Below are 14,298 nucleotides of genomic sequence, written 5' to 3'. Positions count from 1 at the left end.
GTGCTCCTAGTAAGCAACTTTCTGTTTAGGCAATCAGCCTAAAACGAAGGTGTAACACTTCCTAGAGTTCCATTTGGAGGAATAATAATGATCGTCCTCCTCAGCAGCAGCAGCAGCTAACCAAAACGAAAAAGGTAAACACAGAAGCTCCCCGCCCTTGCACCAATCTGAAAAGTAAATTTTTATCTCCATTTTCCAACTCTAACACACTGTTTGTTAGTATCCTTCTAAGGGTGTGTGTGCCCAGCTATATATGCTTTTAAGCAAATCTGCCAACATGTTAAATATCTAGGCCATATTTTATTTGGTCTATGGCGGTTTCTTATACAACTTATACAACTAAGTATTACTAATTCTATTTTCTTAGAACTAGAGGTGCAACTACAATGATCTATCCCCTAAGCTTCACTTTCAAATGAATGTGTAGGTGAACTTAAAGCAGACTTTCTAAAAATAGTTTGAGTTTTCAGTAATTCAGCTATCTCCATCTTAAAATCCGTTAGCTGACGTATACTACTCTCTGAAATCCATGTCCAGATTATGGCTTTCCCCCCACACAACATGCCAACCTATCAGAGAATTATAACTAAACAGATCTGGATTTGAACCCTCAGTCTGTCCCTTAGCAGCTATGTCATCTTTGACAAATTACTGTAAACCACTTTAGGGTTATATTTCAAGGCCCTAGGTTTTGTATTTCATTAATCATTGGCAATTGGTAATAATAAGAGATCCTCATTATGTAATGATTGAAAGAAAAAATGCTTGAATAGCACTGAGCAAACTGTCAAACATTCATGCAATTTATTTAATTTGGGGTTTTACTTTTAAGTTGTAAAATTTTCCCTTAGCAATGTTTACAGAGGGCCTTGCTGAATGTTATTTCTCTGATAGTTTTAGTTGATTCTTTAAATAACAAGAGATTTGTTCTAGCAAAGGATTTATCTTTCTTTGGAAGAAGCCAAAATCATCTCCATTTAAGGACACATAAGCAGCTGCTGCAAAAGATTTTAGTTACCCGTAAGAAAGTGAAGCAGACTGAGTTCACTCTGCTATAAGTATTTTAAAAATTAAAAATAACAAGTAGCTTCTCCAGAATTATAGTCGAGATTTAAGAATTAGAATCTGGAGGTGTGGTGATTTAAGTAAATCTAATATATAAACAAAAAAATTAGAAAAAACAGGAAAATGATGCCTGGCTTGTCAAAGGAATTCTTTTCTGTTCTCGGAAGTTCAAAACATCATTCTATTTACTAAAATTTCATTTACACAGTAATTTTCAGGAAAACAACTAATGCATTAAATGAGGCACACCCTTTCAGAAGTACTAAATTTCCAAACACATGCACACCTATTGTCAATAAAGTATCACTAACTAGGATGCCACTGATTAGTGATTTGTGATTATTTCTTTTTTGCTAGAAAGTTACTCTTGATACTGTCAGCTTACTGGAATTTTAGTAAGATTTTATGGTAATTTAATGTAGCTGTTAAAATATCCTAAGTACTTAAATGTGTAAACAGCAACTTTTCTTGGGGTGATATCTATCAGTTCAAATGAGAATTACTATTCATAAAAATGCTGTTAAAGCCCTAACTGAGAAAACACAAAATTTTTAAAACCAAAATCAGATTTCTCAGCCTGGCTTTCTCACACATACTCTCTCCCCCATACACATGTAGGTATGAGAAAAGAAGAAAATAAGTCAGGAAAAGGTATAAAATTTGATTCTGTGACAATGTTTAATTATTGTCTTGCTAGAAGCTAACATTATGAAGCTGCAGTATTAAAGCAACAGCAACAACAAACTCAATGAAAGTTGTTTGGCTTAAGCCAGTATTATTATTCTCATTCTATTAAAATTCCTATTACTTTATTTTAGTTCTTCAACATTATCACCCTCAGTTTACAATCACTTCTAAGCCTGAAGATGCATGAACCTCTAAAAAAGAGCTTTCTACCACTCTGAACTTACTTTTTCACTTATCTCCCATATACTTTTTAAAATAAAGAACAAAAGGCACAAAGTGTTAATGACCTTTCCATACCTAAGGTTAAGATTAATGACATTCTAAAAAGTTTGGTTGTGATAAGACTATGGCTAACCAATCATAACTTCAGAATTCCTGCGTGACATCATAAGACCTCCCTAGAACACTTTTTCTCCTCCACCTACTTCAATTGTTCCCATAACTCTGGTAACAGTCAGAAAACTTTCCAGCTAAACGCAGGATAATACTTCATACAACTTACAATATTCTATATTGTGATCATCACAACAGCCAAGGTAAGAAACAGATTTCACTGATTATGGCAATTCTTACTTTCTATAACTCAAACTTACTGAACTTTTTAAAAAGTTAATCATATTTTATAAACTTCAGTTCAAAGTTAGATAATAACATGTCTGATTGACATAAAGCTTAATTTCTAAATAAATGCTTATCCATTCAGTGACAGTAAGAATAAGACTTAACCTAGAAATGATAAAGATAGCATTCATCTTTGGTCCTGGCTGTTGGTTTGTCATTTTAATTTAACCTTCACTTTTATTTTGCTCTTCAAAAGTAAATTTCTGCCAATTAAAATATCTTTCAATAATGTTACCATGTTTGGTACTAGTGGTGATTTGATTTCTCCATGCAAAAATAATGGTTTCATTTTGTTATGTGTTACTCTGCTGAGAAGTAGGGTAGGACTGAGCTGTCTGCTTACATCCGGAATACTAAGAACAGTTTTGTTACCGGCATGACTACTCCAATATTATCATTATGATTCTTTACAGGGACTATTAATGAAGTGGAGTTTAAGAACATATAGCACGAACTAAGTCCAGTCAACTTCTATTAAAAAATCCAAGCTTTTAATAAATTGAGTTATTTATATTAAATTCAATATTATATCATAAATAACAAGTTTGGACATTTCAAAACACTTGTCAAAAACATGTAAAATTCTTTCTAAAGTTACAGAACATTAATTTCTTTATTTTAAAAATAAAGAGACGTTATTTTGGTAGCACAAATATTCCTAAGTATCTCCTTTGAGTGAATTTGATCAAATGAATGTTTATTCTGCCTATTAATGAATATACTTTTATCAAGTTACTATCCTCCAGTGTTCCTCAGTTTCCTCTCTTGTATTTGGAAGGTGGGGAGGAGGATGACAAAATGCCCAGGAATGGAGATGCCAACATAAATTTTATAACTTCTGTTTAAATTCTACTCTACTCTTTATCCTCAATTTAATATATGAAATGTGTTTTCATTCTTAACTTTCAGTCAGGGCATAAAAGATACTACATTGATTTTATTTCATTATTTTTATTTTTATATATATGTCAAAATAAAATTTACCTCTAGAATTCTAAGTTCTTATGACAAATGTTAACTCTACTGCTTTTTATAGATAAGAACTTTGTATAATGCCTTAAGCAGCTTTCCTTGAGGCATGCAAAAGCATTTCTAATTTTTGTCTACCACTGAGGCACCCTAACTGCCTCTAAGTATCTTCATATTCATAAAATGTTTTTCCTTTGATATTACACAAGAGTCACTCAGTGCAGGTGTTTTATATGCAGATTTATGCATTTTTACTCAAATATCTATCAAATTACATTCTCACACTTCAAATGAGATGTTCATGAATTCTTTTATAGTACCAAAATTTCACATCACATACTGCTCCACGAAGTTGTTAATTTCTAGAAAGAGCAGAAATTCTGCTATTAAAGTTATCCTTCGTGTGTCCAGATTAACGGAAATTACATAGTTACAGTGACTGTTATTCAAATTTGAAACATAATGCCCTAGTGCCAGACATAATGTCCCAACTAGTTCATCTCTTTCATAAGGTGAAATTTAAGTACGGTCTTTGTTTCATGTGGTTTAAAACTAAGTGCTTAAAAGAAAAAAAAAGTGTCTGATGAAATAAAATGGAAGAAATGTGAAAGATGTTTAAATTATGAAAAATTGATTAAGTCTTAAAAACACATGAAAGAGCCAGAGTACTCTGTCTAACTAAGAGGAGTCATGTCACTATCATTTCCTCAAACTCAAGTATCAAAATTATTTTAACAGTATTTCAGTGGACATAAAGGAAAATAATATTCCAGAAAAAATTGCATTTGGTTACTTATTAATATTATTTCTTAATCTCAATAATTAATTGGAGATAGAATATTTACATAAACAAAATAGTTCCCCAGAAGAATTAAAATTTTAATGTATTAGGTAAAATATTAACTGTGTCACGTATTAAAGTTTTAAGTAAAAATTAAATGTAAAAATTAAGAGTACCTAAATTAGACTGTATATTTATTACCAATCCTAGAAATAAAGAGGGCAATTAAAACTTCCTTCTTTATTCTTGAACAATTTTCTAGATGCACCATATACAAATATTTCATTTGATCCTCTTAAATCCCTATATGTTTGACACTCCATCTCTATTTTACAGTTTAGGAACAGATGCAAAAAGGTGAACTGCCCAAGGTCACAGAGCTAGGAAATGGTGGAGGCTTGGCAAGAGCCAAGATTTCATGACTCTAAACCACACACACATCTCATCCACTGATCAACATGGCTTAAAAATAAATCATGACATTGGCAAAACAAAATAAATTGAAAGTCCTCAAATGGCACTCTAAAAGGCAAAGTTAGAGGACACAAACTTCTATTTTAATTTAAAACCACTCCATTTCATTTAAATTTATGCATGAGGTATGATGTCCTTAATAGCCTTATAATATTCTCCTGATCACTTTCAAAGCCAGGGATATAAGAAAGTTATAGATGTCCTCAGTTATTAAGCGATTCACCCTGGAAGACAAAACTCAAACTAACTGCACAGATTTTAAAGAACAATAACATGCACAAATTAAAGTTTCTTTTTATTTAATTTGTTTCATTGCTAAAATACTCATGTCTTTAATCTTTAGCTTTGATACCTAAAATTCAGGTTAATTTCTCCTCAAAACTTTTCAAAAAATTACATTTTGTTATGTACTATTTCTTAATCTCACTAATTAATTGGAGATAGGAGAATACTTGCATAAACAAAAACCACACTTTCGTATTTTATTCCAGTTCCATATTAAATCCTTGGCTTTCCTCAGTTTCATTTCTGACCTCCTCACATTCTACCATTTAAAATATTCAACCCCATTTGTTCTGAAGTGCTTGAATAGAGCAATCTTGCTTTATTTATGCTATGAAAATCACTAACTTTCATCTAAACTGTTAATTAACACAGTACTGATCACACCAGCAAAGAAGAAAACCTAAAGGTTAGAAATCAAGGAAGTGATGTTTCTAAATTACAGTGACCTATATCAGATAATATGTAGTCTCTTTGAACATTTCCAGAAATAGTACATCAATGTTCTTACCCTACGTAATTCTGAAGCATGTATTACCAGAGAAACACAAGAAAATGAGGCCTGGGTGTACATCTCCACCCCAGTAAACCTGTAGTCAACTGAGGACCTCTAGTGCTTTTTAAAATGTATTTCACCTTCAGGTCTCTCCAAAACAGGGGGGGAGGGGAGGACCAACGTACCCACATTAGTGGGGATATATTTAACTGGCATTCATTTTCCTTAAAACTTCCTCTACACTTCCTCCTCACATGCTTTTCCCCCCAAGAAGAATCTGAAGGTTAAAAAGAATATTTTAATTGCAAATAAATTAATCTTAGCATAATAAACAGACAATAAAGACAAGCCCACGGACTAGCAACAGCAGTGTGCCAATTTCAAAGAGAAAATCTGTATGCTGCTGTTTAATGAATTTTCCTAAAGGCAGAGCTTTGAACTGAGGGAAACAATTCATTATGGGGTCAATTTAGGGGTTGAGAATATGTTGATTTTTATATGTTTACACAATTCTTTTCATAACCAGGCAGAAGCAGCTTGAAGATTCTTTCAAATAGCCAGTGTGGACCAACAAAGCTCTGGAAAGTTGCTGACACAAAATAACTTCCAAGTTTATTAGCATTAGGCAATCTCAAAAGGAAAATGATTCTACCAAAGTGAACTTTTGGATGCCAACAGATTGATGACAAATCTAATGATGAACTGTCCTGATTTAATTCAACAACCACAACAAAAAAGATGCATATACAATCGCTTCTGGATTATCTGCAAAAATGACAGCAAAGAGTAGGAAAAAATAACACCCCCCCCAATAATCCTAATATAGACAAGTCCTGTAACTCAAATCTATAGAGAATTCTAACCTTCTGAACCAACCTAATGGGAAAAATTTTTCAAAGAATGATCTGTCAGACTGTAGTCTTAGATGTGTATTACTTGAATTTACTAGCAAAATATGTCCATGTTTATTTTACTAAAAGCATAAACAAGCAGATAAAAATTAAAGGGAAGCAAAATTCTGAATACCACAAATAAAGAATCTAAGGAATTTATGGTTTCAGCAGAGGGAGTACTGAAAAAAAAACTGAAGTTCAGTTAAGTTCTGCAAAGCACTGAAAGTGCTTAAATTACACGTGGGGATTACTGCTCAGTGTATACAACATCGTTAAGGTATCAATTGTCTAGCAAGTCATAAAGCAGACACCAAAAGTTTGCAAAAGTCTACTTAGGTTCCTTTTGCACAAGAATGTGCCTGATGTTACCTTAAGAAATAGAAATCAATGCAGACAAAGTGAGAACTACTGCAGAAGCTGACAAGGTACCTTGCACCCAAAATGTTGCCTAACATGGCACATGATATCTGTTGAAGGATTAGAGTTGCCTGTAGTTTGGTCTCTCCTTCTTCCACTTCAAAAAAACAGAAAACTATCTTGAACTTGACTGTATTTACTTCCCAATTTCATCTTTTTGAGCAAAAGAGGAAAAGTGGACAAGCAAAGCCTTTATAAATCCTACAAAGAACAGTAAAGGGTTATTCTTCCCATCCTTCCAAAAATCAGAATAATCACAGTGCCCACAGACATACAAGATACTCTGTGGGTACTTTTCTGCCTCTTACATGTAACTCAAGAGACAGGGATCTGGCACATCTACAACCAAATTCCTATCAAAGCATTTTTCATATTTTCAATATTCTGATACTAGGGCCCGGATGGTGAATTAATTTTCAAAGTATCCTTACTCCTCTTGTCCTAAACACTTAATTTACATAACTGTCATCCTTTTAAAAAGCCCCCCCCCGGGGGCGGGTGTTGTGGGGTGGGTAAAGCTAATTTCAGTTTCCTTGGCTGTTTAGGCCAGATGTAAGTTCAGAATACCCCAACACAATCTATTTCTGACTATCCCAAAAGAATGCTCTAAAAGATTAAATTAAATGAAAATACAGTGAAACTATTTCTCTAGGCTCTCCACCAAATACTACTGCATTAACAGTAAGCTCTAAGAAAGAGAAGAAAAAAAACTGCAGGAGTTTTAAACTCATAGGATGGTTGTGACCACAGAGGAGGAAAAAAGAAAAAGATAAACACCTGACAACCATGCCATAAATTGTGATGTAGTAAAGGTCACAGACAACTCTAAAAATAGGACTGTGCTGTTCCCACACAGTTTTTCAATTCTCAACATATGACTGGAAGCCCCATCTTGTAGGGATGAATTTTGGCTTAATTATTATCATACAGACTTTGGAAGTTCAGCAGAATTAGGACTCAACACATTTCAGATCGTACCACTGTAAAATAAATTGGGCCCAATAAATTGCATGCATATAGCTAACATTTCAGCATGTAAAGTAGATTTGTTTTGGTTCTAGCATAAGGTTATAAAGGGACTACAAATCACTTTAGAATTATATTTCTAAGTTTGACAAGAAATAAGACAGTATCTTTGGTTGTCTCCTTTATAATCAATTTGTCTCCAGGAACAAACTATCCTTTCCCAACAATAGTTGGCTGAAGTATTATGAGATCATCTTTAAAATCTATTCATTGTATATTCATCATTAGATAGCTCATCTATTTAAGGCACACCTCTTTGTATTTCACAAACACCAAATACCCACTTGTACAAAGCCCAGTTCAGGCTAACAAAAAGAAAGAGACTTGAGAAGAATATTGGAGATTATGTGTTTAACTATCAAATTCTATTTTTCACATGGTTAATCTGTTAATCACAGCACTATCTTTGATCATTAATAATTTTCTAAAAATATTAAAGTAAATCATAAAAACCCTTGTTCAACTTCACTGACTTGTTCAAATGGTACTAATTTTGCACTAAGTACTAGAATACAAAATAAACACGTGATTTCTTATACCCACGAACTAGAATTCTAGTTGGGGGCACAGGCATGTAAATCAAAATTACAGCACAGCCTGATAGCCATATCTTGACACAGGTAATACCAGAGCCCTACTAAAACCCAACAGAGGTGATAACCAATTCTGCCTTAACGAGTAATGGAAGGTTTCATTAGGAAGTGATATTTAAACTGGGCCTTAAGGATTAACTGAAGTTTGCCTGGCAAAGAATCAAAGGTAGAGGCAGGGGGAGGGAAGACATTCCAGGCAGAGCCAGAACAACATGTGCAAAGGACAGAATCATAAAAGGGAATGAAGTATTTATGGAAAGGTGACATGTTTCATGTGACTCAAGTACCACTCACCAGTGTCAGGGTAGGGAGTGACTCTTGTATATGCTTCATGATGAATAACTGGCCTGCTCTTCCTTTTCCATGTTATATCTCACAATAATTTTAAAATTTAGACCTTTCATACCATTTAAGTCCTGAAACTTCACAAAAATTAAGTTTAAATAGGAATTACCAATGCTAATTCTTTACAACCTTCTTAGTTGTACTCTGTTATATAAAGAGATTAGTCAGATTTATATAATAAAGTAATAAAGAAAACCTTCTCCACAATTACCCAACAGTATAAATCCGCTATATTTATAATAAACAAATATAAGCCGAAACAACTTAAAGGATGCTTCTTCTTAAGGAACAAAAGAAAACCCCTTTATTTCTATAGTATTTTACCTGAGGAATTAAAAAAAAAGTAATTAAATTAAATTTATACCAAGCTTATGCTGTCATTTTCTATTAAGTAACAGCCACTTGTGTTGGAGAATGAAGAATATATGCTAAAGACATATATATATATATGAGCTAGAGAAACACAGTTTGTTACCAACTCTTTGAAAGAATGAAGTTTGACTTAAGTTGGTTTTTTGGATCTCCTCACTATAGGCCAATACTATGAAGGAGACCAGAGTCTTCAGCCAAATGAAAGCCCATAATTCAAACATATATATATACTACCAAATGTAAAATACACAGCTAGTGGGAAGCAGCTGCATAGCACAGGGAGATCAGCTCAGTGCTTTGTGACCACCTAGAGGGGTGGGATAGGGAGGGTGGGAGGGAGACACAAGAGGGAGGAGATATGGGGATATATGTATACATATAGCTGATTCACTGTTATACAGAAGAAACTAACACACTATTGTAAAGCAATTATACTCCAACAAAGATGTTAAAAAAAAAAACTTAATAGAGCCAAGTGGAAGTGCTGAAATTATATAGAATCTAACCACCATATACCACATGGTTTCTTTGTAACAATAAATGAGGAGTTCTAACTGCTCAGTCCTAATATATATCTTCCCCTTCCTCATTCTTTCAGTTCTTCCCTCTGCTGTCTTCAGCAGTAGTCTCTCTCAGAAATACAGCTGAAGGTTGAGATGGGTTTTCATGAGATATATAGCCACTACAGAGAAAATGAAATCAGGCAGCTGGGGTAAGGTAGTAATATCTTGATTAGCAGTGATATGTCAACAAATGTTAACAGCTATTATCTTTGGCAGTTAATTACGGTTATTTTTTAAATTCCATTTCTAATTTTTCTTATTTCAAAATTTACATAGATGTATCCTGATTGACAACAAATATCACCAAATGTTAATAGCTATTATCTCTGGGCAGTTAACTCACAGCTAATTTTTAATCTATATCTAATTTTCTACAATGATCTGTTGTTTTAAGTTTTGTTTTGTTAATTAATTAGCACAGATAATTGATTAGGCAGCAACTAATTAATTAATTAGGCAGAATAGCTTGTGGGAGCTCTGAAAGAAAACAAATGGAAATGCTGTTCTTAAGTACAGGTCCTTTGCAAATAGCAACTGTCTGTGGTAGACAGTGAGATAATGATAATTTTATTACTATGCCTTCTGAGTCTTGACAGCCTTCAGTACTTAATATCATCTTGTTAAAAAGTTACTTAAAATAGCATATTCTACAAAGCTATAAAATCATAAAAAGGAATGAGAAACATTTGAATCTACAGTTCTGGTAAAACACTGCTCATTGAACTATTTTATTCTGGAGTGAAATCAACATCCAGAGAATAATTTAATGCATGCATTTCTTATTATAAGACTTGCTCTAGAGCTATTTACATACTAATGTTCACAACAATTATGCTCACAGAGAAACAGCCTTAATAAAACTGTATGTAAGGACTTCCCTGGTGGTGCAGAGGTTAAGAACCTGCCTGCCAATGCAGGGGGCATGGGTTCGAGCCCTGGTCCAGGAAGATCCCACATGCCACGGAGCAACTAAGCCCGTGCACCACAACTACTGAGCCTGTGAGCCACAACTACTGAGCCTGCGAGCCACAACTACTGAGCCCACGTGCCACAACTACTGCAGCACACACACCTAGAGCCCGTGCTCCGCAAAAAAGAGAAGACACTGCAATGAGAAGCCCGCACACCGCAACAAAGAGTAGCCCCCACTCGCCACAACTAAAAGAAAGCCCGCGCACAGCAACAAAGACCCAACACAGCCAAAAATAAATAAATAAATTTAAAAAAATAAACTATATGTAAGAACTTTTGCCCAAGGGAATAGCCCAAAACAAGCTGCACCCTAACCAAACTATACTTCCAGTCATTTTGAGAGGAGGAGGCAAAGACTAAAGTTATTACACCCCAAATACAAGACATCATGGTGACCATCACCAAAACAGACTGACAGAGAGAGCAACACACACACCGACTACAGAGATATTTGATGTCATAAATACAAATAATGTTGAGGAAGAGGGATTAATACAAAACTGTGTTTTACCTGTTCAGAGGATAGGTTACACATATTATGCTAATCCATTTTCTATTTTTACATTCCAGGAAACCTAAAAGAAGATAGTGATCTCACACTTGGCTGGCAGCTTTTTATCTTTCTCTTGACCGTTTAAAACTTCAGGCTTCCTGCCTTCCTGGTGTCATGGATAAAGTCCAATACCTCACTCGCTCTGCTATAAGAAGAGCTTCAACCATTGAAATGCCTCAACACGCACGTCAAAATCTCCAGAACCTATTTGTCAATTTCTGTCTCATCTTAATATGTCTCTTGCTGATTTGCATCATCGTGATGCTTCTCTGAAGTTCTGCTGCAATCTCCAGTGCTGCAACTTATCACCATCAGCTTAAAATCTATCATCCCATGAAGAAGGGAAAACAATACTATATAAGAGACCACTTCCTAAGTAGAAGAATTTCTTCGTGAAAAGGTCAAGATTTGGAACAAAACAAATTGTTAGCAAATGTATTCATCTGCTGGATGTTGTAAACATAAAAAGGGCTTTATTTTAAAAAATTAACTTTAAAATGACTATAATGTAAGTGTGCATAATGTAACTGCTAATTTTCTCAAAAGAGCTTATAAGTTTCTATCCCAAATCTTTCCTAAGGAGGAACTAGGGGTTTAGTTTTGAAACTGCACTGCTAGCAAGTTCACTTCATATATAAAGCAGTAGCTTCACTCTTTGGGGGTAAATATAATTTATACTGTACTGTAAAAGCCTCTTTGATGTTTATTAAGTATTTTTCAGGTCTTCACCAAGTATATCAAAATAATCATTCAAATGAAATGTCATCATTTGAAACAGCCCTCACATCTGTTATCTTTACTATCATCATATAGAAGTCTTTGTAGTAATTCTATCCAAACCTACATTCTAAAATAGAAATTATGTTTTTTCTATACTACCCTAATATTTTAAGTTTATGAGAATCAAGTTAAAAAAAGCAAGACCATACCCTTACATAAGTAAAATTTAACTAATTTTTTCAAAGAATTACAGAATTTTAGCATGTGTAGGTAAACTGTAAATCTGTTCTCTCTAGGACTTTATGATCAATAGACAAGAACTGCTGGTTAATTTAACATCTGGCATTGTGATTAGCCATAAATACTAATACACTAATAGAACAGAATCAACCTTAATTTAAGGCACTATAGCTAATTATCTGAGTTAGAGCACATAACTGCCACACTGTATCTCTGGAATCATGAAATTTTAAGACATTAGAATGATTTCACAGGTTGTCTTCTGTTCTAATCTCACACTCAATGTAGGCAAGGAAAAGAATAAAAGAAAAAATATTATTTCAAGCATTAAAAAATAAAATTTTTAACTATCTCTCCAAAATTAACAAATTCTTTGATTAAATTTTGAAATGAACTTTTTAATCCCACTATTGTTTATGATAGGGCTTAGCTGTTTTCCTTAATCTAACAACCAGATGGTAAATACATATTTGGTAGGCCATTCAACTACGCTAAATTATAGATCCAGCAATACTAATCTACAATGATTTTCTTGCTGAATACATTTCCAGTTTCCCCTCTAGTCATTTAAAAATATCAAATATCTTCCAACAAATTAAACAATAGAAGTAAAAACTGGTTTGGAAAATATATTCACCAAAATTTGGTAATTTAAATTGACTCAGTTTAAAATTAAGTCTAAAATGGTTTACAACTATACTGCACAATCCGTTAATTTTAACTTACGTTCAAGACATACTACTGATATAGTAATTATTAAAGGAGTAGAAAATATGTAATTTCCTATACGATTTGGCAAAATATGGTTACTAAAAGAATTGGAAAAGTCAGTGTTGACCTTGGTTTGTAACACAAGTGCTACTAAGAAAATAGTGAAGGAAATATTGCTTTTAAGTTTTTTCTAAATCCCTGAGGGGTACTGGAGATAGGAAGGGGGATAATTTTGGTTCACTGATATCTGAGAACAGAGGGAAAAGGGGTTTCTTACTAACAGAGGGATTTCTTCAGTGAAACCTCATCTATGGGTTGGATATCCCTAACATCAACTAGAAGAGCTTATAAACAAGAAGTAATGCATTCACTTCACTGGTGTCAATAATAACCCATGCAAAAAATAACCAAGTTCTGTAATTAGCTGCAATGATCTTAAAAAATAAGTGGAAATTTTGCAATAATAAATTCTATCCTTTTCATTATGTTGCTCATTACAACATCAACTGCAAACCATAAGCTGTGATGTTATGGAGTTTTTCCTAAGTCAAACAGAAATAAAGAATTGTTTTGTTTTTCATTCTGCCTTTAACAGAAATTAAAACCTTATACTCGAGGATTACAGAATATTGTACCTTAGATTATATTGTAAAACAAAAACCCATTCTTTAAATGCAACTTATTTATTCTGTTTATCATGATGTGTAAAGAGTAAGATATAATGAACTATGTATTTAAACATTTTTAAATACCAAATGCTCAAATACTTTCTACTGTAGAATAAACTCTAATCTTACTTTACAGGGTACCAAAACTGAACTAATTCTTAAATGTTTAATGTTGTCTTTTTTATTTTATCTGGTCCAAAATGTTTATTTAATGCAAATCACCTAAATTAAAATGAACCTTCTTGAACTCAGTGAAATTGCTCATGATTGATATGACCATAAAACAATCTAATTATAAGCAGTTTTGATTCTGTAGGTTGTTTTCAGTGACTTTCCGCAAATAAAATAAGATCAAGATTTCCTAGTACAGACACAAGAGGGCAGACCTACATAAAACAATGAATTTCCTCCTGTCTAGAAGTTATTTATCCTTTGATTATTTTTGAGTCTTCTGGAAAAGTGAGAAAATGGTAAAATTTCAAAAAACATTTGCTCTTCTTCTAAGTAACAGCACACTTTAAAATGTCTAAAAATTATTAATGTGTTTGGCTTTTTTCAATCTGTCATCTTTTCTATATAGCATTGGCATATAAGTTTATTCATTAAAACATGTATACAAAAATCAATTATATGCATTTTAGTTACCTAGTGAATGTCATATCCTATCTATTGAGAGTGTCACAGTGTCCACATCTTTCAATGCAGTTGTGCTATATTATGTTAAACAGTAAAAAAGTTAAAAACAAAACAGGGTGCAAAAATAAGAAAAACACGAAAACTTTCTTTTCAGAGAATGTAATAGAATACACAAAATGCTCTCACATTAAAAATAAAACCTTTCGGGCTTCCC

At 33.3% G+C, this 14,298-nt stretch overlaps 2 protein-coding genes across 10 annotated transcripts in view; one reads left to right on the top strand and one right to left on the bottom strand.

The window, feature by feature from the left end:
• The window catches only part of CEP85L (centrosomal protein 85L), a 212,696-nt gene that overhangs the window by 82,910 nt on the left and 115,488 nt on the right, over positions 1–14,298 (bottom strand). The gene's annotated exons all lie outside the window — the stretch shown is intronic.
• PLN (phospholamban) lies at positions 2,165–13,699 on the top strand. The gene is made up of 2 exons (XM_082475047.1): positions 2,165–2,288; positions 11,127–13,699. Exon 2 carries the CDS (start codon positions 11,224–11,226, stop codon positions 11,380–11,382), a length of 159 nt encoding a protein of 52 aa, XP_082331173.1. The 5' UTR covers positions 2,165–2,288; positions 11,127–11,223; the 3' UTR covers positions 11,383–13,699.

This window comes from Balaenoptera physalus (assembly GCF_965194825.1).
Source record: "Balaenoptera physalus genome assembly, chromosome: 9".
NCBI lineage: Eukaryota > Metazoa > Chordata > Mammalia > Artiodactyla > Balaenopteridae > Balaenoptera > Balaenoptera physalus.
The sequence above is the reverse complement of the archived record's forward strand: the minus strand, read 5'-3'. Positions and strand labels throughout refer to the sequence as shown.

What these genes read in the sequence shown, in the direction of transcription:
- PLN (XM_082475047.1), top strand. Translation starts at nt 11,224, where the DNA reads ATGGATAAAGTCCAATACCTCACTCGCTCTGCTATAAGAAGAGCTTCA.